The following is a 23,376-nucleotide window of genomic DNA, read 5'->3' as shown; positions in this document are numbered from 1 at the left end:
GATAGGAGAAGGGACCCAGAGCTTGAGGCCTGCGGCAGCGGCCAGGCCCATGGCGAGAGCCACCCTCCCAGCTGCCAGGTTCCCATCTCGCTAGTCTCACCCTCAAGGCTCCCCTCAGAAGTGGTTGGGCAGCAGTTGCTTTTACGGAGAAGACAGTAAAGCCTAGGAGAGGGGACCAGCCCAATCACATGGCTTTTTAGAATCCTTATGGAGACCGCACTTGGGCCTCAGGGACCCACGGAAGAATGTCAGAGCCACGTGGAGCTAGTCCAGTTTACCAGTGGGGAAATGGAGGCCCAGAGAGGTGAAGTGACTGACCCAAGGGCACACAGCTAGGAGTGGTTGATTGAATCCCACATCTCCCAACCCCCTGACCAGAAAGCTCCCCACACTACCCAGTTTCTGACCCAGTGACCTCCCCCAACACGTGGCTGCATCCCCCCCACCCCCTCCAGAGAGAGGAAGGACCTCTCAGAGCATGACCCAACAGAGCAGCCCCCAGAGTCTCAAGTCCTGGCTGCCGTCCTTTCTGTCACCTGGACACAAAATATAAACCACCCTCTGCGGCCCTAATCATCTTTCTATAAATATCAGAGCATCTCATTTCGGAGGGGCAGCGTGAACAACGAGCTCTTTTGCCTCCCTGACTGTGTTCAAAATCTGATTTAGAATTAATTTCCTTTGGTCGGCCACTGGCAGACACCTTATTTGTCAAATCTCAAGCTCTTCGTGGGGGAGAGGAGAGAGGTGGCCAGGGTCTCCGTCAGCTTGCCGGCCTGACAGGCGGCCTGGGCAAGGTGCCCTCGGCAGGGGCGGGAGCCCCTCCTGGCGCACGGCTGACACCGGGCACTGCAGACTCCGGAAGTGCCCTGGGTCGACGGGCAGGGCCGGGCCCCAGCCCAGAGACGCTCCATCTGTCTCGGCCATTAATTCCCGGCTCTGCCTCCAGGTCTCCGGGCTCCCTGAGGCCTGGTGATTAGTATTCTTATTCAAGATTATTTTATTTTCATTGAGCGGATTAATCTAGCCTTGACACTTTATAGCCATATGGGTATTAGCCGAGCGTGTGAGAACCACCCACCGGTGAAGTGGCAGGATGGCGGGGCCGTCTCTAAGCAGAGGCCGGGTGTTGAGAGGCTGGTGGGGGAAAGGCTGGGGTTTGCATCCTGGCTCAGCGGGGACCCTGGGGCGAGGCACGCAAGCTCCCCAGCCTCTGTTTCCTCTCTGCCAAACAGATGTATTCATGCTGACTGCGTACAGTGGTAATGACGAGTGCCAGGCGCTGTGCTCGTGTGAATTCACGTGTATTCACTCTTGTCATCCTCACAACAGCCCTCGGAGGTGGGAACTATTATTGTCCCCATTTTCCAGATGAAGACACTGAGGCCCAGCAACTTGCCTAATGTCACTTAGCCTGGGGGAAGGGGCTGGAAAAGAAAAGGAACCCAGGCAGCCTGCTCCCAAGTTTCTGCCCTTTAACACCTGAGGACTAGCAGAACTCTGAATGGTCAGGGACTCAAAAAACAAAGGCTGTCATGTTGTGTCATGCATCACACCAAGGTGTCACTGCATGTGTCCTGATCTGCCCCTCACTGCTCTGACAGCTCCTTGAAAGCAGCACTAGCTCTTACTTACGTCCGGTCCGTGGCTCAGTAAATTTGGGTGAAGGAATAAATAAGGGACAGAATAAGCAAACGGTTCCCGAGATGTTGATCAAGATGGACCCGATCAATACAGTGAGGAAGAGTGTCATTCAGTTCAGCCACAGGTTCGATAAATGTTTGCTGGTGAAGCGCAAAACCTGTTTCCCCTGTCTGCTTCTTGGGCTTAGAAGGAAGCTCTTAGGCTGTGCCCCGGGACTGGGCCTCCCCGGGGGGCTTCTGGGAGGAGGAGGGGAGATCACAGGGTGTCAACTAGGACCCTCCCCACAACCCCAAGCACCCAGCCCCCAGTCAGGCCTGAGCCCTCTTGGGGTCTCTCCCCAGGGGGCAGGAAAGAGGTCTCAAAACTGAGGCACATTCTCGCTGACTTCCCAACCTATAAGCCCCTTCCGGCTCCACGGCCTCTGAGTCTGGGAAGCAACTTAAGGGCATCATCATTTCTCCTGATTTCAGGTTTTCTCTCAAGTTTGTAGAATTTTACAAATTAACCTAATTTTAGCTATTATGATAAAGAGGTACAGTCAAATAAATGACATATCTTTGCAAATGAAGCCTGTCTCAAGCACTGAGTTTTCTAGAACGGGACTTAGCGGAGAGAGATCCCAGTGAGTTTCCTGGTGGTCCCCGTGGCAGAGGAGTTCAGTTCCACAGATGGAGCTGGGAGCTGCCCGGCTGGGCGGCATTTGGTCCTCCTGAACCCCTGGGTTGTCTTTCTGCCCAGAGCAGATAATGGCCGGATTAGCTCACTTTGAAAACTCCCACCAGTGTTGACAATTTCTACCCTGAGCCAGACCCTAGGAACTTTGAGATGAATAAGGCGGCCCTGCCCTATTCACAAGGATCTACCCACAAGGAGAGAGAGTCAGACACACAGATGAAAAAGTACAGCCATAATGTTGCAGGTGGTGAGACCGAACAGGGATGCAAAGAGGGGGAGGGGAGAGGTTGCTTCTGTGTGTGTGTGTGTGTGTGTGTGTGTGTGTACATGTGGAGATGTGGATCAGTCCAGAAAGGCTTCATCAAAGGCACAGTTAAAATGAATCTTGAAAGAATTCGACAGGGTGACAAAAGAGAAAAGGCACAGCATGTGCAAAGGCCCCGAGACAGGAAACAACTCCTGAATGTGGGGAATGGCCAGTCCTTTAGTTCGGCCTGAGGGAGAGGGAGTGGCACTGAAGGAGGCTGCAGGGAGGCTTTGAACACCAGGCTTTATTGTTTAGGCCATGGGGAGCCTGTGAGGGTTTGGCCCAGCAGCAGTGTCATTTTAGAGAGTCCCTCAACCCACAACATCTGCACTCCCTGCATGGCTGACTCGTTCTCAGCCTTTAGGCCACAACTCAAAGACCTTCTCAGGGAAGGTCGCTCCTCCCACCATTTACCCTTTGCCACATCCTCTGCTTTATTTCCTTCTGGAAATGATCACAGCCTCATTTACTGTGTCTCCCCCTGCCGCCTTGAAAAATGCCAGCTTCTTGAGGGCAGACACTATGTGGACCTTGTTCGCGGCTATGTCTCTGGCACAGAATAGGTGTTCATAGATACTGGCTAAAGGAAGAGTGATCTCGCGGGCAGTGGGGCTGGGGAGGCGGGGCTGGGGGCCAGGTTTGGAAGCTGCTGTGGTCATCAGGGGCAAGATGTGTGTGTCAGAGGCCGGAGAGAAGGTCAGATACGAGAAACGTATCAGGTCAGCCACGGTGAGACTGGGAGGGTCAGGAGCCTGCAATTCCTGGACGATCAGCATTGTTCGGGTCGGGGCGCTTGTAAAACACAGATTCCGAGGCCCCACCCCTGGCTCTTCTAACTCAGTGGCTGTGATGGGGCTGGGGTCTGTGTTTTTATAGGGATGGTTCCACATCTGTCCGTGTTTGGGAACCTCTGGTCTCATCACACATGTCTCTTCCAGTCACGTTCCTCCCTCACCCCCATTCCCTCTCTGGCTTTCATGTCCCCAGGTCACATCCCTGGGGTTTCGGCCCCCCTCGGATTCTTAGCCTTGACCCCTGCCCCTGAGGCTGGTGTCTCGCTCAAGGACAAGTGCCCTGTGAACGACAGAGCCTGGGTGGGAGGGGCCGTTGGAGGCCCGGCGAGGGGGATTCAGAGAGGCTCCTCCCTGTGCAGACTATGGGGCTGGGACTCAGGTGTCAGGGTCCCAGCCTCAGCTCTGCCTCCGACTTGCTGTGCAACCCTGTGTAAGTCAGAGGCCCTCTCTGAGCTTCAGTCCCTCCATCTGCAGATGAGAGTAGGAACGGGTGATGCCGAAGGTCTGCACCTCTGTCCCTCAGGGGACCCCCCAGGAGCCCCGGGGCCAGAGAGCTGTCCCTGAGGCCCGTCAGGGTGGCCGGCCGGCTCACCTGAAGCCTCCTTCTCTTCCACAGCCTGTGAGCTGGGCTTCTACAAGTCGGCCCCTGGGGACCAGCTCTGCGCCCGCTGCCCTCCCCACAGCCACTCTGCAGCCCCTGCCGCCCAGGCCTGCCGCTGCGACCTCAGCTACTTCCGTGCAGCCCTGGACCCACCGTCTGCAGCCTGCACCCGTGAGTACCACCCCATGGCCCCAGAACCCTCGAGACTAGGCTAGGACCCCATGCTCGGCCCCTCAAGCTCCCAGGGAGCCAGGTCTCAGCGGGTGAGGCAGGGACAGGTGGCTCTCACGGGCCAGGGGCCAGTCTGGGGATGGGGGGTGACTCTGTCCCCTCAACAATGGCCTTGACCTCTCTGGGCTCCCAGCTTCTTGTCATAGGTCACCTGCCATCTCTCCAGGGAAATCTTTCCATCCCTCCCTCGGTCTCTCCTCTCTGCTCCAAAGGGCAGGACAGAACTGGACTCATGCCCTTCCCAGCACCAGGTGGCTTTGGTCACCTTTTGACCCAACAGTCATGCCAGTGTCCTGGGGGCTGGGGGACTGCCTGTGAGGCAAGGCGGGCATCAGAGGAGCCGCCCCCACCCCTGCCCCGCATCACTGCCATCCCTGAGAGACTGGTGGGGGCTGCTGAATTCGGGGAGCTGCTTTAGTGTGTGGGGGGAGTGTGTGCATGATTGTGTATGTGGAGTGGGTGTGGCTGCTGTGTGTCGGATTCTGTGTGTGCCTTGGGAGGCCTACAGTGCTTGTGACTGTGTGTGTCCTTGTCGGTAGCAGTTCATGCAGAAGATGCCTGCATAGAGTGTGAGTGTTCAAGTGCTTGGGCCCACGTGTGTAAAGTGTTCTTAGAGGGGTGTGTGCACACGTGTGTGTGCGTCTGGGTACCTGGAACGGACTCATGAGTCCCCGTGGAGCTTGAACGAGCCTGCTTTGTGAGCTCAGCATGAGCACACCTGGCCCCGCAAGGGAGGTGTGCGCCTGGAGAGGGTGAGGCAGCAGCGCGCATGCCCCGTACCTGAGGGGCCGCTGAGCGACTCTGGCGCCGTGCCTGCAGGGCTGCGTGACTGTCTTGGCATTTCTGCTGATGCAGCTCCTGCATGGCCTCCTCTCCCCTGGCCCAGAGGGGCCTCTCCCTCCCACCCCCGCTGGGGAGGAGCAGCAGCCAGCTCAGCCCACCCTGTTCACCAGCCTTGGGCTCTATGTGAGGGGGGGGAGGGGTACTTTACTTGGTGCTGCTGGGTTTTGCCCCAGAATGTACCCCAACCTGATCTCCATCTCCCCCTCCCCCAACTTCCATCACCACCTAGCCCCAGACCCCCTGCACAGGGCAGGTAAGGGCCCAGGTGTATTCACATTGCTACACACACGCACACACACACACACTACACACAGATACACACACCACACCACACCCGCGCGCACGAGTAAACCCTTCTTCCCTCCCTCCCTCCCTCCCCTATTCGGCCCAGACGTGTGCCTTTGCCCCATGTAGGACCTGCTGGGGCAGAAAGGACTGCTGAGGGGTATGGTGACTGCTCTGGGTTCCTCAGGCCAGGTGAGTCCGGCTCTAGGTCACGAGCATTTGCAATCAGCTGGCTGGACTCCAGTTTCTCTCCAAATCCACAATCCAGTGCCCTCCAGTTCTAGGAATCTTAAGACTGTAAAAGACTAGGCTTTTAGTATTCCATACCCTGCAGAGTCTAAGGTTCTTTATGATTCTGAGATTCTACAATTCTATTTTCTTAAGATCTAAGATTCCCAGCTTAGGATTCTGAGAGTTGGAATTCCATCGCCCCTCAGGCCCTCCTGGTTCAAATCCCCACCCCCAGGATCCTACCCCAACTCCCAGCCCCCAGCCCCACCCCTCTCTCCAGTGTCCTTGTGCTGCCCAGACTGGGGCTCCCATCCTGGGGCAGTGGGGAGGGGTCACTTGGCACACGGGGCTCTGCTTTTCTCCACCACAGTGTTCACTGTCATTTACATTAAGTCCAGCCAGGGGGTTAAGGAGTGGAGTGGGGGATGCAGATGACTGGGGCATCTCACACCCAGGGTAGCTGCTATGTGCAGTCTCTCCCCAGCTCTGGATGAAAATTTTGTGAAGCACAAACCCCAGGATCCGGGTGGTGCTACATGGGGTGGGGGAAGGGTGGCTTCTGTGCCCAGACCCTGACTGTGCTCCCAATCTGACGGCAGAGACACTGCCTCTGCCCTCGGGGAGCTTCCAGAGGATGGAGTAGGTGTGCCCTTATCCTTAGGGAGCCCCAAGTATCATGGGGGAACCACAGCCCTTCCATGATCTGATGGGGGAGACTAGACCAGCCCAAATACGTGCCCTCCACGCCCACCTGTCATTCTCTGCTTTCCAGGCCCCCCCTCGGCACCAGTGAATCTGATCTCCAGCGTGAATGGGACTTCTGTGACCCTGGAGTGGGCCCCTCCACTGGACCGGGGCGGCCGCAGTGACATCACCTACAATGCCGTGTGCCGCCGCTGCCCCTGGGCCTTGGGCCACTGTGAGACGTGCGGGAGCAGCACCCGCTTCGTGCCCCAGCAGACCAGCCTGGTGCAGGCCAGCCTGCTGGTGGCCAACCTGCTGGCCCACATGAACTACTCCTTCTGGATCGAGGCCGTCAACGGTGTGTCCGACCTGAGCCCAGAGCCCCGCCGGGCTGCCGTCGTCAACATCACCACGAACCAGGCAGGTAGGCGGAGCCGCCCGTCCCCAGCTCCTGGGCCCTTCGTCCTCCCCGGCATCCGACTGACTTGCTGTGGCGTTTGGGCAAGTGCCTGCCTCTCTGGGCTCCGCCTTCCTCACCAGGACTCTGAGCTCCAGGCTTTGCGCCCTTAGAAAAGTGAAACATGTTCTATAAGTGGAAGGAAACCAAAAAGCACAGAGGCAGGCTAGCATGGCCATCCCAGGCCTGGGTTCTAGAATTTTCCCTCTCTGCCTCTGTCTCCTCCCTGTTGTAATAGGAGTAATAATACCTGCTCTGTTACTGAGGCTTAAATGAAGGAAGTGAAAATGCTTAGCCCGGTACCTGGCCCACGGTACGTGCTCAATAAATGTCATTAAAATATCAAATCACTCTGATTATCATTTTCCAGAACAGCTGCCACTGCTGCCCCTGGGATGGATCTGGTCATACTGGTTTGCACGACAACCACTTATCTCTCTGTTTCTAGCCAGTTGTTGGACTGAAGTTAGCCCCTTTCTTTCCAAATCCTGGTGGGTCCTGCCTGTCGAGTGGCAGCCTGACCCGAGGGCCGCCTGCGGCAGTTTCCCTGCTAACAGCCCCCTGGCACGTGCCCTGTGGCTCCTCACCCCCGTCTCCTCCAACACCACGCAGGCCTGGCTCAGTGACTCCGTTCCCACCATGTCACAGAGGAGGAGCTGCGGCCCGGAGCCAGCCAGGGTCACCACATAGAAGTGGCAGAGTCAGGATTCGAACCCAGGTCTGTCTCACTCCCAGGTGAAATAGGCTTCCCCACTCTGAACCCAGGGCACCCCCTCCCTGATGCCAGGGCTCCATCCTCCCAAGAGACCCTCATTCCTCTGGCACCTGTGGAGCACCTGTGAGATGCCACGCTCTCTGCTCGGTGCCAGTGACACAATCGGGAGTAGGCCCTTGTGCGTGGTGCCAGGCCCCGCCCCTGCCCGCGTGTCTCTGGGGGACCGAGACAGGTGTCCGGCTGGTCAGGGGCGGAGGGCGGAGCAGAGAACCTGCGGCCCTCACACTGCTCCGTGTGCTCTATCATTAAAAAGAACAGCCTCCCGTGAGCCCGCACGCCCTTCCAGCCACGAGACTACTTCTCTTCACGTGGAAGCTTCCTTAAAGAGCTGTCTTGCCCTCACATCTGCGTCCTCTCCTCTGTGGGCCTCTTCAGGCACCTCCAGTCGGGCGCCTTTGCCCACCTGTCCCCAGAAATTCAGTTTGCGGTGGGCACTCCACCCTCCCACCCCCCGCTCGTCTTCCCTCCTTCTTGGAGTGCTTTTCTCTTGCCTTCCATGCCCAGCCCACCCCCCACTTTCCATCCAGCTCTCCGGTCTGTCCTTCTCCATCTCCACCAGCCCCTTCTCTCTGCACAACTTCCCGAAAGCTGGAGGACCCCAGGCACGTCCGGACCCTCCTCTCTTTCCTACTTACCCAGCTCCATCTTGCCTGAGTGACCTTATCAGGGCCCACGGCTTTGAATTCCACCTTCGTGCTGACGTCCCCCAAGTGTGTCACCAGCACAGGCCTCTCCCCTGAGGCCCAGCTCCCCACTCCCATCTCCACTCAATGTGTTTCAGACACACAGAACCCCCAAACCAGCCCCTTCCCCAGGCCCCCATCTCAGGACGTGGCACCACTGTTCGTGGGGTTACTTGAGCCCCAAACCCAGCTGTCATCCTTGGCTCTCCCTCCCTCGTGCCTCGTCCACCCACCAGCCAGTCCCACTGGGTCTCCCTTCAGCGTGACCCCCTCCACACTCCGACCCCTCCACCCCCCACACACACGTGCCCTCGGTCCTAGTCAGCTCAGGCTGCCGTAACACATACCATAGACTGGGGCTTAAAGCACAGACATTTACCGCTCACAGTTCTGGAGGCCACAAGTCCAAGATCAAGGTGCCGGCCAATTGGGCTCCTGGTGAGAACCCTCTTCCTGGCTTGCAGACGGCTGCCTTCTCGCTGTGTCGTCACCTGGCAGAGAGAGAGAAGGAAAGAGAGAAAGAACTCTCTGGTGTCTCTTCTTAGAAAGGCATCAATGCCATCATGAGGGCCCCCATCTAAACCTCATTATCTCCTTAAGGCTCCATCTCCAGATACTATCGTGTTGGGGGTTAGGGCTCCAGTAGACGAATTTTGGGAGGGGGACACAATTCAGCCATCTCACGTTGCCTGGACAACCCTGCACCATGATTCAGGGGACCCATCGGACCCTCCCCTGCCCACCTCCCCAGCCTCACCCCATCCACTGTCGCCGGGCTCTCTCCCTTCCAGCCACACTGGCCTCTGGTCCTCATCCTTGGACACACCAAGCCCTTCCCTGCCCTGGGCCTTGGCCCTGCCTCTCGGTCGGAATGACGTGCTCCTCCCCGTGACGTTCCCCTCGCTGCCTCCTTCAGTCCTCAGTTAGCTGTCCCCCACCTCTGGGAGGCCCACCCTGACCACCTCAGCTGAAATGGCCCAGTTCCCTCCTGGGCCCCTGCAGACGTAAGGTCCTCTCCATCACGGCACCCTCTTCATGTCTTTCATGGCACCTAGCATACCTGTAATTATGCATTGATTTGTTCTCTTATTAACTCTGTCTCTCTTAACTAGACCATAAGTTCCTTGAGGGCTGTCTTGGGCACTGCAGTATCCCCAGGTCCTAGCCCACTGCCCAGCACGTGGGAGTCATTCAGGAAATTCTAGGGGGATGATCCAGTGGACACCCACAGCTCTGGGCTGGGGGCCTGGGGCAGACAGCAGCCCTGAGCAAATGGGGGAGGTCTGTCCTCAGAGACCACTTGCCCCTCCCCCTCCCCGTGCCTCCCCGTAGCCTCTTCTCTACGACCCCCTCCTCCCTGGAGCCCTCTCTGGTGCTCTGCCCTGTTTCCCTCCCACCTCTGAGCCCCAGTCTCCCTGTGTGTCTGCCCCACTCACACAGCACCTCTTGCCTTGCAAATTTTTTGGTTTTTAAGAGGCATCCACGTGTTCCTGGCACCGCTGTCTGTCCCACACATACAGTGGTCTTCTCTGATCCTCACCTCCGCCTGGCAGCTGGTGCCCACCAGCTTCACTTTCTGGGTGGAGAAACTGCCCAGAGGTAGTCATGGGCCCAGCCAGCAAGAGACGGGCCAGGTTGTGAAGCCAGACCTGATTCCCAGGCTGGTGGGGTCTCCCCTGTACCACACCCTCCAACTTAACTCTCGAGTTGCTTCTTAATTTTTCATGTCAGCGTCATCCAGCAACATTTATTGGGCACCTACTATGTGCAGTCCCTGCTTCAGGGAGCTCCCACGTGTGCAGAGAGAAAGGATGCCCAGTTATGAGGCCAGAGCTGGCCACATGGGGCAGGTCGGGGGGCACGGGAGGAGTAGGGCAGGGTCAGAACTCGGGTGAGCAGAGGGGGAAGAGGAGGCCTGCGGCTGGAGGGGTCAGGGAGGACTGGATTGCAGCTCTGAGGGCAGTCCCTTCGGTTTGGCTGTGGCTGGGTCGACATCCGACCCTTCCCAACAGACTCACCTCAGGGGTAATTGCTCTGAGCACAGGAGTGGGGGAGAGAATGGGTGGATGAGGGAGTGAACAAGGGGGCCAAAGGGTGACCTAGTGTGACTTCGAGAATACTTGGGCTCACATGGGCCTCAGGCTCAGCTCATGTCCCTCCAAACCCAGGCAGTGAGGGCGTTGGTTCCTTTGATTCTTCCCCTCCCTTCTCCTTTTCTTCCTCCTTCCTCGAGTGCTCCTGAGAGCCTGCTGCACACCAGGCCCTGGGCGGGGGTGGGTGACACGGAGACAGAGACATCAGGTGATGGGGCCTCAGGGTCGACAAGTGCGGCTGCTTGATGGGGCTGGCGGGGGTCCAGCATGCTTCCAGTGGATGGGCTTGGCCAGAGAGGAGGAGGAGACAGTGGAAGTTGGGGGGTCAGGCCTCATCTGGGTCAAGCCAACCCCAGCATCCCAGTTGGGAGCCAGGCTGTGCCAACCCCAGATAACTGACCAGGGTGGCAGCCAGTGATTTGCCAGGAGGAGCAGAGGGTACTGGCTCTCCTGGGGCGGCGGCAGGACAGTTAGCAAGGTGAGCGTGGCCCAAGCCGGCATCCCTGGGCGGGGCCTGAGGAAGGGGCAGACAGAGGCCAGTCCCCGTCATCACCCATCCACCCATCTGACCTGACCGAGCTCCCTTCCCTCCCCCTGCCCCAGCCCCGTCCCAGGTGGTGGTGATCCGCCAGGAGCGGGCGGGGCAGACCAGCGTCTCGCTGCTGTGGCAGGAGCCAGAGCAGCCCAATGGCATCATCCTGGAGTACGAGATCAAGTACTACGAGAAGGTACCCACAGGGAGGGGAGAAAGAGGGAGGCCACCAGGCTGGGGACCCTTGGCTGACCACGCCTCCCACGGGCAGGACAAGGAGATGCAGAGCTACTCCACCCTCAAGGCTGTCACCACCAGGGCCACCGTCTCGGGCCTCAAGCCAGGCACCCGCTACGTGTTCCAGGTCCGAGCCCGCACCTCGGCTGGCTGCGGCCGCTTCAGCCAGGCCATGGAGGTGGAGACCGGGAAACCCCGTGAGTGCGGGGAGGGGGAGGGCGAGGGAGCTGGGCCAGGTGCCAGGGCCAGGGCCAGGGTCGTGGTGGTCAGAAGAGGGGAACTAGTGCATGCTGAGTTGGTGCATGGGCCAGATCAGCATTTTTACAGGTGAAAAAACAGGCTCAGAGAAGGAAAGTTACATGCCCGAGGTGACAGAGCTCATAACAGCCCATTAACTGCAGGCTTTCCCCGAGCATCAGTGTGACTTGCAGGCATCATGGTGCCCTTTGCTAGCAGGATAACCTTATAATCGTCCCAGAGACCCTCTAGTGAGTTGGCAATATCCACATCCCCATTTTACAGGTGAGGAAAATGAGGGTCAGAGCAGTAAAGAGAATTGCCCAAGGTTACCCAGCAGAGCAAGACTTGAACCTGGTCAGCTTGGGGACAAACTCTGTGCCCTTCCCCAGTATCATCCTGCCCTGCACCCCCCGCCTCCAGAATAGCGGTTCCCACAGTGTAGTCCAGGACCAGCAGCAGCTGCAGCCCCTGGGAGCTATCAGAAATGCTGATTCTCAGGCCCCACCCCAGACCTTTGGAAGCAGAAACCCTGGCGCTGGGGGCCCAGAAATTTTGGTTTGATCATACCCTCAGGGTGATTCTGAGGCACATTCAACCTTGGGAACCCCCTGCCCCCATCTCCAGCCCGTTGGGGTCTTCTCCTATACTCAGCACCCTCCAGGGGGGCAGTGCTAAGACAGAGGGTTCAAGGCTGAGTTGATGACCTTCCTCAACCTGGCACCCCCTTGACACTTGTGTGTCTCAGGTGCTCTTAGGTCTGATACCATGTTGAGACCGCCCAGGTAGGAATCCTGCCCGGCTCCATCCCATTTACTGTGTGTCCTTGAGTAAGTTCCTTGAGTTCTCTGGGCCTCGGTTTTCTCATGTGACAACTAACGATAATACTGGGCTATCCCTGGAAGGGATGTGGGTTACTGACTGGAATGTGCAGCTCTCAGTGTATTCAGCTTTGTCACTGTTACAGTAACGGGCAGGACAGGCATTTTTGGACTCATACTACAGGTGAGAAAGCTAAGGCTCAGAGAAGTCTAGTGACTCTGCCCAGGTTACACAGTCCCAGGAAGTGGTGGCACCAGGTTGGAAAGCAGGATATTGTAGGGGAAACTTGTAGAGGGGAGGGTGGGGCAGAGGAGGGTGCGGCCTGGCCCCGGGAAGGCTGCCAGACCTCTGGGCCTGAGACCGGGGCCGAGTGGCTGGCCCCCCCCAGCCTGGCTTCCCCCCACAGGTCCCCGCCACGACACCCGGACCATCGTCTGGATCTGCCTGACCCTCATCGCTGGCCTGGTCGTGCTTCTGCTCCTGCTCATCTGCAAGAAGAGGTGGGTGGTCCTGGCCCCCAGCCGCCCCAAACCCCTCCCCCGGAGCACTGTGTCTCCTGCCTGCCCCCGGCCCCGCTGAGCCAGTGATCCCCTGTGCCTGGGCTCACTTACAGATACACCTGTTCTTCCTTCCTCCTTCTTGGAACGCTTTTCTCTTGCCTTCCATGTCCGGCTCACCCCCCACCCCCACCCCTGCCACTTTCCATCCACCTGTCTGGCCTGCCCTCCATCTCCGCCAGCCCCTTCTCTCTGCACAACTTCCTGAAAGCTGGAGGACCCCAGGCTGGTCTGGGACCCTTTTCTCTTTCCTACTTACCCAGCTCCATCTTGCCTGAGTGACCTTCTCAGGGCCCACGGCTTTGAGTTCTACCTTCATGCTGACATCCCCCAAGTGTGTCACCAGCACAGGCCTCTCCGCTGAGGTCCAGCTGCCCACTCCCATCTCCACTCAGACGTGTTTCAGACACACAGCACCCCTAAACCAGCCCACCGACTAAGTAGGTGTCAGAACTGGGACAGGACCCAGGTCTGTTAAAACTAAAGACCATGCTCTTACTTACTCTCCCCCTCCCACTCTGTTCCAGAGGGAGGTGGTGTGGGCTTAGGGTCCCACTCAGCGAGAATTGGAAAGATCATCCATAGATGGAGAAACTGAGGTCCAGGGAAGGGAAGGAGCTTGCCAAGGTCACACGGCGGAGTTGACATCAGAAGCCTCATCTCCCAGCCCCTCTACCAGGGGTGCTTTCGTGTAAAATTGAGCCAATAATGCCATAGACTTTGCTGTGAGGGCCAAGTGGACTTGACTTTGTAAATTCTATGGTGTTTGTCAAGGATGTCACAGTTCAGCTGGGTTGAGAGCCTGAGGTTGGGATTCCCCCCGCTGCAGGGCCAGGGACTGGGGTGGCAGAAGCTGACCTGAAAGGGGAAAGGGGGTAGAAGGGAGGAGTTTGGACCTGTCCCTGAACGGGGTCAGGGCTGAAGCCAGGGACGGTCCACCCTCCACAGGCACTGCGGCTACAGCAAGGCCTTCCAGCACTCGGACGAAGAGAAGATGCACTATCAGAATGGGCAGGGTGAGTGCAGGGCCTGGGGATCTGGATGCAAAAGACAAGGTCACAGTAGGAACCAGTGCCGGTCTGGGGGTGGCGCAGGTGGGAAGGAGAAAGGTGCCCACAGAAAAGACTAGAGCCCCAGAGAGAGACAGCGGGCTGTCACAGAGACCCGAGACCCACATACAAATTTGGGGGGTCATATGCTCTTGGACAAGAACCCCTGCTACAGAGAACTTTTTCAGGACCCTGCAGAAACCTCAGAAAACAGGGCAAATATGGGGACGCCTACCTCAATGCCCCACTTCTTTGCCCACGGCAGAGTCAATCATGGTACTGATTCCCATGGAGCCTGAATGCAGTCTCAGAATCCTTCTTAACACAGTCTTCTAGAGAAGTGCTTTCCATCAATCTGAGTTGGCACTGTGATGTGACCTTTTTTGGTCACATTCCTACCCTAGGACAATTGAGAAAGGTCTTAAGGACCCTAAAAGTGACCCCAGAAAAATGACAGACAGGCTCAGAACTCACGAGAAATCCCAGACTCCCCAGAGCTACTCCACAGAGACCCTGCTTTCACGTGGCAAGCACTTATTGGGCACCTACTGTTTGCCACCACATCCTGGGATTCGCGGAGACACTTCTCACTCCACCCCGAGTCCCGTCCCAGGCCCAGGGAATGCTGGGAGAGAAAGTCCTCATGGGGCCCACCGATGGCCCTTCTCTCCTGGCCCTTCAGCACCTCCACCCGTCTTCCTGCCCCTGCACCACCCTCCGGGGAAGATCCCAGAGCCCCAGTTCTATGCAGAACCCCATACCTACGAGGAGCCGGGCCGGGCGGGCCGCGGTTTCACCCGCGAGATCGAGGCCTCTAGAATCCACATCGAGAAGATCATCGGCTCCGGTGAGCTTCAGGGATTGTGAGCGTGGGGACATCACAGGGGGTGCCCAGGGGAGGGACACCCAGTGCAGAGGGACACGGGAGCCAAGATGCCCCACATGGCCAGACACTCGGGTGTGCGGGGCTGGGAGAGTGCGGAGTCTGGGGTGAGGGGAGGAAGGTCCCACCGCCCACCCCCTGCCTGCCTCACTTGGGTTCACAGGAGAGTCCGGGGAAGTCTGCTACGGGCGTCTGCAGGTGCCGGGGCAGCGGGACATGCCCGTGGCCATCAAGGCCCTCAAAGCCGGCTACACGGAGAGACAGCGGCGGGACTTTCTGAGTGAGGCATCCATCATGGGTCAGTTTGACCACCCCAATATCATCCGCCTTGAAGGTGTCGTCACCCGTGGTAGGTGCCAGGCGACGGCGGCCTCACCCTGCAGGGCCCCTCCTGCTGGGGTCAGGGCTCTAGGTCCATCCCCAGACCACCCTGCCCTGCCCCATCCCCCTGGCTCAGGTCCCCAGATGACTTGGCAGGGAAGGGGGCCCAGAGCCTGGAACCCCAGTGGAAACCCTACGTTCCCCGGGGCCCTGGGTGCTGGCCCAGCTCCTGTCAGCTCATAGCGGGGGCGGGCGGGGACATGTTCCTGATCCCCCCACCAGTAGCCACCTCCTCCCCGTCGCCCTCCCCAGGCCAGCTGGCAATGATCGTGACCGAGTACATGGAGAACGGCTCTCTGGACACCTTCCTGAGGGTGCGTGCCCCGCCCCTCCTTTCACCTGGGCCGGGGGAGGGAAGTTCAGTCTGGGTGGTGGGAGATAATGTGAGACCTCCAGATACTCCCTCCTCCCCAGAGCTTGGACCCAGCAGACCTGGGGAAGGGCGAGCCAGGTGTGGGGAGGGGTCTCAGGGTCAGCCCATCAAACTGCCTTTCAGCCCCCCGTCACGTGGAAGTCCCTCTGCTGCACGGGTCCTGATGCGCTGTCCTGCACACAGGCTAAGAGGGGTGCCTCTGTGGGGACCCAGGGCCCCAGTCAGCTGGGAGGCATGGCGGGTGGTGGTGGAAATCCCTAGATTCCCAGCCCTCGCCGTGCCGTTTATCTGCTGGGTGCTCTTAGGCACAGGGCGAAACCTCTCTGGGCCTCCATTTCTCCTTCTGCAAAATGGATGACCAGTCACTGCCCGCCTACCTACCTCTCAGGGTTGCTGTGAATGTAAATGAGACGTGAGAACAAACCTTAAACAGCAATATGCTTCCTAAGCAGTGAGGCACTTTGTAAACTGCAAAGAGCCTTCCTGAAGCCCAAGCCACGTCCCCCTGCAGACTCACGATGGGCAGTTCACCATCATGCAGCTGGTGGGCATGCTCAGAGGAGTGGGCGCCGGCATGCGCTACCTCTCGGACCTGGGCTACGTCCACCGCGACCTGGCTGCCCGCAACGTCCTGGTCGATGGCAACCTGGTCTGCAAGGTGTCTGACTTCGGGCTCTCGCGGGTGCTGGAGGACGACCCCAACGCCGCCTACACCACCACAGTGCGTAGCCCGCACCCCCTTTCCAGCAGGCCCTGGGATGGAGCCCCCCACGTGTCGTTAGGGAAGTTGGACGTTTCAGGGTTGCCTTCAACCTGGGGCGAGTCCTACCTCTTCTCTGCACCTCAGTTTGTACCAAAGCTTTCCCACCTCTGCTCCGTCACTAACTGGCTTGCGGAGATACCAGGGCCGGTCCCCCCATCCCTCACTCACTGGGAGATTTGGGGAGAGTTGGCGTCTCTCTGAATAGCCTCCACTCCACGTCTGTCTCTAACGTTTGACTAAAAACCAGCATTTTCAAAATGTGTTCTGGGGGGATTTGGGCTTCTCTAGCAGTGCTTTAGGGGCTGCCTTAAGGGCGGAGGGCCTCCACCCCTGCCTCAGTCAGGACCTTCCCTTAGGATCTCGCCCACTGAGCCTCCAAGTAAGGTTTCACGTAGAGAAAGGATTTTGTGACCAAAAAAAAACCCTCCAGGGGAGCTGGAAAATTACTAGACCACGTTCTCTGAGCTTCGTCACTTGTTCAGGCATCAACCTGTTGACCGATACTTACTGAGCATCTACTGGGTGCCAGGCCCTCCACCCACTGTCTTTTGTTCAGTCTCCACACCAGCTCCATGTGCAGGTCTCCCCCATCAGAACAGGTGCTCTTGGAAGGTGGAGGCCGTGTCTCTCCAACCAGCCTTCAAGTTTCCCAGCCCAGACCCCTGCCTTCAGCTCCCTGACGAGCTGGGGAGAAGCCCTCAACACTCGTGTGTCCGTCGCAGGGAGGGAAGATCCCTATCCGCTGGACGGCCCCCGAGGCCATCGCCTTCCGGACCTTCTCCTCGGCCAGCGACGTGTGGAGTTTTGGGGTGGTCATGTGGGAGGTGCTTGCCTACGGGGAGCGGCCCTACTGGAACATGACCAACCAGGACGTGAGTGCCGGAGTCTGGCTGGGCAGAGGCGGCCGGGGCCTCGGAGGGAGGGACCGCTCCAGCCCATCGCCGTGTTCCCCCCACAGGTCATCAGCTCCGTGGAGGAGGGGTACCGCCTGCCCGCGCCCATGGGCTGCCCCCGCGCCCTGCACCAGCTCATGCTTGACTGCTGGCACAAGGACCGGGCCCAGCGGCCTCGCTTCTCCCAGATCGTCAGCGTCCTGGACACGCTGATCCGCAGCCCTGAGAGTCTCAGGGCCACGGCCACTGTCAACAGGTGCCTGGCGCCCACCCCAGCTCCGCCCAAGCCCGGCTGCCCTCCCTGCTTGCCCTAGGCAAGGCCCAGACTTAGTCCAGGCCTTGGGATGGCTCTGCCCCGACCCCTGGACCAGACCCAGCCTGGGCCTCTGACCCCTGTTCAGACCTCTACTTCCAAGCCTGCGGTCTAACCCTTCAGACCCTCCTTGCCACTGCCGAGCCTAGATGCAGGCTGAGTGGCTGGTGCCAGTGTCTCCTGGCAGACCACTTACCAAGGGCCCCTGTGCCTCAGGTGCCCGCCCCCCGCCTTTGCCCGGAGCTGCTTTGACCTGCGCGGGGGCGGGGGTGGCGGCGGGGGCCTCACCGTGGGGGACTGGCTGGACTCCATCCGCATGGGCCGCTACCGGGACCACTTCGCTGCTGGGGGTTACTCCTCTCTGGGCATGGTGCTACGTATGAATGCTCAGTAAGTGGTGGGCCCCTGGGGACGGGAGCAGGGGGAGAGGGCAGAGGCCAGAGGTGGAGCCGCTGAGGATGGCAGCTCCAGGGATGGGTATGTCCCCGTCTCCACAGCTCCCAGACTCCCAGGTCAGCACCGCCTTCCTTTACAGGGATGTGCGTGCCCTGGGCATCACCCTCATGGGCCACCAGAAGAAGATCCTGGGCAGCATCCAGACCATGAGGGCCCAGCTGACCAGCACCCAGGGGCCCCACCGGCACCTCTGACCAAACCGAGCCAGCCCCGGGTCATGCCAGCTGTCAGAGGACTCGCAGGGTTGGCCCCCCCCACAGGCCTCTGTCCCTCCTCCTTGGCTGCCTTCCCCTCAGGTGCCAGGGAGGCTGAGGACTCCACCGCAAGACCTGGAGTTATCTGGGGTCAGGCCACCTGGGAAGGGACCTTTGGTGCCCAGCAGGGAGGGGACACCTGCCCCCAGGGCACAGGGCCTTCTCTTTCCCAGAGGCTGGGGCCTCAATGCCACTGAGCCCAACAGCGATGTCGCTCACCTGCCTCTGTGTGTGTGCGCGTGTGCGTGAGGGTGCCTGTGTGCACGCACTCACATGCTGTAGGGGTGCGTTCTCACGAGGTCACAGGAGCCCTTGTGAACACGTGTGATCATGTGTGTGTGTGTCCACCCATCAGGTCCCCCATGGATGTGTGCCAGTTATGGTGAGTGTGCTTATTCGTTGAGGCTGGGGGCACATGTGTGTGACTGTGGATGGCATGTCATGAATGAGGACGCGAGTCACAGCGTGAGGATGCGTGAGCAGGGAACTCGGTGTGACACTGCCCATCAGATGTGGGCCCAGGTCCCAGCACCCACAGGGACTGGGGAGAAGCTCACCCCCCTCCCCCAAGCCTGGAGGCTGGAGCCAGGGGCTACTTCCAAACCGCACCAGCACCAGGCCCACCCTTGTCTCCGCCCGGGTGAGCCCACCCCCGGCTCTATCTCAGGTCTGAGCCCTCCATCTAGCTGGTGGGGGGCCACCTGCCTCCTCCACCTGGCTCCCACCACTGCTTCAACAGGAAAACAGGGTTCCTGGCCAGCCCCTCTGGCCACCTTCTGTCTAGGCATCAACACAGGGTACGTGAGATGCCCTCAGCTGAACTTGGCTACCTGGCCAGGGACCAGGGGCCACCAACTTCCTTCTAGTCTCTGATGCCCCTGCACAGCCTAGGGTTCCTCACTCGGAAGTCCCTCTGCCAATCTCACTGCTCAGCCCTGGCCTGCCCCCCAGACCCACACCTAGGAAAAAGGACCGTAACATCCTAGTTTTTCAGCCCCGAGTCCACCCCTCCTGCACCTTCCGGGCAGACCAAGGGAGCGTGCCTTGTCCAAGGTCACATGGCAGCGAAGTTTCAGAGCTGAGCCTCCTCCCGGGGCTTTTTCCCCACGTCCTCTCTCACAGAGGAGGAAGTCACCCCCCACTCAGAGTTGACCCTCCCTCTAACGGCCCACCAGGGTATGTAAATATCTTTTTCTACCATGTCAGAATATTTTTTCCTCACTCCTGACAATGCAAAAATGATCTTCAAAGCACATAAAAAGCACCCAGGGTGAGAAAGCCCCATCCCAGGGGAAGCTGGCAGGGCCCAAGGAACCCCACTGGGCAGGATGCCGGGTGACCACTGCCGGCCCCGAGGGAGGGGCAAGCCCAGCCCCACCCCCTGCCCAGCCCTCCCAGTAGCCAGCACGGCTGTTCCACGGAGACACCAGCACTGAGCCCCCTCTCCCTCCTGCAATAATTCGGGGAGTCTCAGCCCCGCCCAGGTGCCACGGCCAGCTCTCTACACCTCTATATATTATATTACTATATAGCCGAGCTGTTCTTCCTTCCTATGGAAGTCGGAAACATGGTCAGGACACGATCCGGGGAGGACCCTGTCTTCCTCCCACCCCCACCCCACTCTCACCCAGTTCCTGGGCTCTGGATCCTCACAGTCAGGGGGAACAGAGTGGGCCTGGCACTTGGGAAAGTGTGGCCCCTGCCCCCAATGTGGGGTGCCCCTCAAAGTCCCAGGGATCTGCCTCTCTGTGGTCTCCATCCTGAATCTTGTACTTACCCACACTGAGAATAAATTCTGCCTCATCTTTGCCTGTGTCCCCTATTTTTTCCCATTCCTACAACCTTGACCTCTCCTGGTAAGGAAGGAGCAACCTTATGCTGTGCACCTACTGTATGCATCCCATACATTTTTTTTTCCCTCTCTGGTCTTCTCATCTATCCTAGGAGGTAGGATTCATGTGCCCATTTTGTGTAAGAGGAGGCTGAGTCTTATAACTTGCCTAAAGTCAGTTTTGGGGGGTCTGAATTGGAACCCAGGTTTTGTCCAACTCCAAAGCTCATGCTCTGCTAGGAAGCACCCCCAGTTCTTTCTTCTGTGAGGTACAGATGGTGCTTAACACTGGAGCTCAATCCCTTGTAGCTGGGCATCGCCCTTGCCTCGCGTTCTCTTGGGGAAGAAGGACAGCCCTGGAGGAGGAATGCATGAGAAAAGAGCGTCTCATGGGACAGCTTCCCTGGGAACAAGGGGCCCATTGAGAGACCTGGGTCCTATGGGGCAGGGAAGGGAAGACAGGATGCAAGCAGCTTCCATAGTTACATCAGGAGGCTGAGGACCCGACTCTGCTCCCAGAGAAAGGGGACAGCAGCAAGAGAGAGGGTGGTGGCAGCAGAGCCCAACTGTGCCCGTTTGAGTCAATGGCTCAGACATTTGGGGAAGATACCCCTGGGGTCTTGCTGATGAACAAGTAAATGGTCTCCAGTAGCCCCTCCAGCTGAGGGAAGTGTCTTCGTTCCTGCCTCTCCCTCAATTTGGGAAAGGGGGACCATGGAGAAAACACATTTATGTGTTTTCTACAATCTCACTAATAATCATGCTCAGAGAGGCCAATCCCACGTGGCAGAACCATCATGTAAGCTAGATCTGCCTGAGCTCAAGCCAGATGTGTTTCCCTCTGAAATTCTTAAACTCCAATCTAGGCGCCACCCCACGGAACCAGCTGTTTCCTATGAGGAAGAACCTGTTATTACATAAGTTCTCTTCCCTAAGGACCAACCATCTCAGTAGGACCTACTGAGCACCTACTATGTAGTGGGTGCCACTGGGGATACAAAGCTGAACTCTAGGCGGAGGTACAGAGTGCACAAAAATGGTTCCCTCAGTTGGATCCAGGAGGCTAAGTGTCCAGAAAATGGTGCATGCAGAGGGATTAAAGGAGGTTAGAGGAGGAGTGTAGGGGAGATTGAGCCTGGAGGGCCAGGGCTGTCACCAAGGACTTCCTGGAGGAGGGAGAATTCAGCTGGGCATTGGAGGATGAGAAGGGTTTGGAGATTCATTTCCTAGGCAGTGCCCTGTGCAAGGATGGAATGCGGAGGAGATAAAGAATAACAGCCACAGGAGAAACAAATCATGCTCGTGGATGGGAAGCCTCCCTGTTATAAAGTTGACTAGAAGCTTCCAATTTAATCTATACATTTTATTCCCAATAACATTTGCAATGAGGTTTTCTCTGCAACTTGACAAGGTCATCCAAAAATGCATATGGAATAAAAAAGAACCCAGAATAGCTAAGACAGTTTTGAAGAAGAAAGAAGAGGAAGAGGAAGGGAACTTCACCCTGCCAGATCTCAATAATTACTATAAAGCTTTAATAATTAAAATCATTTGATTTAGTCCCAGGAATAGAGAAACATAAGAAGAACAGAATAATGTCTAGGAACAGACCCAAATATATATGAGTGTTTGAAACATGGCAAGGGGTAGTCAATGAGTGATGTTAGGACAATTAAATACCCCCATGGAAAAAGATAAAAGTAGATTTCTGCTCACATGACTCACAAAATAAGTTCCAGGTTGATCAAAGTCCTAAATGTGAAAAGCAGACTATAAAGCTTTTACAAGAAAACAGGAAAATAACTTAACGATCTTAGAGTAGAAAATAAGACACAACAAGCACAAATGATAAAAGGAAATGATGATAAATCTTATTTCATTAAAATTAAAAACTTCTACATGACAAAAAATAAATTTGTTAAAGCCATGGCTGGGAGAAGATATTGGTAAACTGTACAACCAACCAAGAGAGAATTAGTTTCCAAAATTTAAAAAAAAAATTTTTTTTTAAACTTCAAAGAATCAATTTACCAAAACATTCCAAAGCAATAGGAAAATGGACAAAAGCTATGAACAGACAAATAACAGAGGAAGAAATCTGAACGGCCAATAAAGATATTAAAAAGATTCTCAACATCACTAGTAAGCATGGAAATGAAAATTAAAACAAAAATTAGCATATTACACCAATCTGACTGGCAAAATTAATCTATAACACTAGTATTGATGAACGTGGTGGGGGGGAATAGCAATGTTTATAAACTGCTGGTGGGAATGTAAATTAGTACAACTACTTTGGAGAGAAATTTGGAAACAGTAAATTTTAAGATGAGACCCAGCAGCTCTGCCTTAGTGTGTGCCTGTCCTAGGTTAGGTCCCCTAAACAGTGCCTGAGATTCCTGTGCAGGTGATTTATTGAGGGAGGGCTCTCATGTGAAGAGAGAGAGGCAGGCAGATAGGGTAGGAGGAAATGTTAAGTAATGGTGGGTTCTCAGTTGGAGATTAGCTTCAATCTGATCCTGTGGGGAGGTCTGGAGCATTAATAACATTGCAGAGCGCATCTGCCTTGAGGCAAGGGGGCCAGACTTTTGCACCCCCCATATCCATCAGTCATTGGCTATGGGCTGCCCAATGCAGGGGGGCAACTTATAACTTCCTGGATGAGGACGTTCCCAAGAAGCTGTGAGCAGCTGTGAGCCCTTAGCAGCCAACACTCACAGCAGCTGGAGGATGAGTGCACCTGCAGTTCAAAGAATGTGGGTGGAGAACCCAGAGTGTTTTCTATGCATCCTAGAGAAACTCATATGAAAAAGGATACATGGACAAGGATATTCATTGCACCTTAGTATGTGATGATAGAAAAATGGGGAGCAGCCTAACTGCCTCTCAGCAGGAGAACAGGAAAATAAGCTGCTTTATAAATATAATGAAATCATCTATCACAGTTAAAATGAACAAACTAGATCAACATGTCCCAGTATAGGTAAATCTCCAGAACATAAATATGGAGTGAAAAAATAAATGACGAAGGAATGTGTACAGTACTATACCATTTATATAAACTTTTAAAATTTATGTAACAATACAATTACAGGTTTTGCATGCATAACTAAATGAAGACAGTACACGTCTGGAACAGATAAACACCAGCTTCAGCTCAGTTACGTCTGGGGAATAAAGGCAAGGAGGAGAGGGGTATTGAACTGTATTGATAGGTTTCAGTTATTTTCTTTTTTAAAAAGAGAGGGCTCTGAAGCAAATGTGGCAAAATGTTAACACCCATTTGATCTTGGTGGACACATACCCGTCTGTCACATTATTTTCTGATTTTTCTGAATGTTGAAATGTTTTATAATTAGAAAGTGAAATGTTTTATAATTAGAAAGTAATGAGGGCTGCTTTCAGGAATCTCAGTGTCTCGGGAGAAACCGGAACCAGCCCTTTGGAGAACTGGAGTGCGCTGTCCAGGGTGCTGGACTCCAATGACTGGGG

General features: G+C 56.6%; 1 protein-coding gene across 2 annotated transcripts in view; it reads left to right on the top strand.

Moving 5' to 3' along the window:
- The window catches only part of EPHA8 (EPH receptor A8), a 38,024-nt gene extending 15,286 nt beyond the window's left edge, over positions 1 to 22,738 (top strand). Inside the window, exons 4-17 of one of the 2 annotated variants that reach the window (XM_082448718.1) lie at positions 4,037 to 4,192; positions 6,384 to 6,719; positions 10,907 to 11,031; positions 11,107 to 11,269; positions 12,538 to 12,631; positions 13,637 to 13,704; positions 14,420 to 14,584; positions 14,784 to 14,969; positions 15,254 to 15,315; positions 15,886 to 16,095; positions 16,860 to 17,009; positions 17,096 to 17,286; positions 17,560 to 17,733; positions 17,879 to 22,738. In XM_082448718.1, the coding sequence (XP_082304844.1) occupies positions 4,037 to 4,192; positions 6,384 to 6,719; positions 10,907 to 11,031; positions 11,107 to 11,269; positions 12,538 to 12,631; positions 13,637 to 13,704; positions 14,420 to 14,584; positions 14,784 to 14,969; positions 15,254 to 15,315; positions 15,886 to 16,095; positions 16,860 to 17,009; positions 17,096 to 17,286; positions 17,560 to 17,733; positions 17,879 to 17,993 (2,195 nt within the window). In that variant the 3' untranslated portion in view covers positions 17,994 to 22,738. Of the gene's footprint in view, positions 1 to 4,036; positions 4,193 to 6,383; positions 6,720 to 10,906; positions 11,270 to 12,537; positions 12,632 to 13,636; positions 13,705 to 14,419; positions 14,585 to 14,783; positions 14,970 to 15,253; positions 15,316 to 15,885; positions 16,096 to 16,859; positions 17,010 to 17,095; positions 17,287 to 17,559; positions 17,734 to 17,878 lie in introns of both variants that reach the window. The other variant, XM_082448717.1, reaches the window with a different exon arrangement.
- Positions 22,739 to 23,376: the final 638 nt, after the last annotated feature.

The sequence above is a fragment of the Balaenoptera physalus genome (genome assembly GCF_965194825.1).
Source record: "Balaenoptera physalus genome assembly, chromosome: 1".
NCBI classification, from domain to species: domain Eukaryota; kingdom Metazoa; phylum Chordata; class Mammalia; order Artiodactyla; family Balaenopteridae; genus Balaenoptera; species Balaenoptera physalus.
This window is presented reverse-complemented; position numbering and strand designations above follow the sequence as displayed.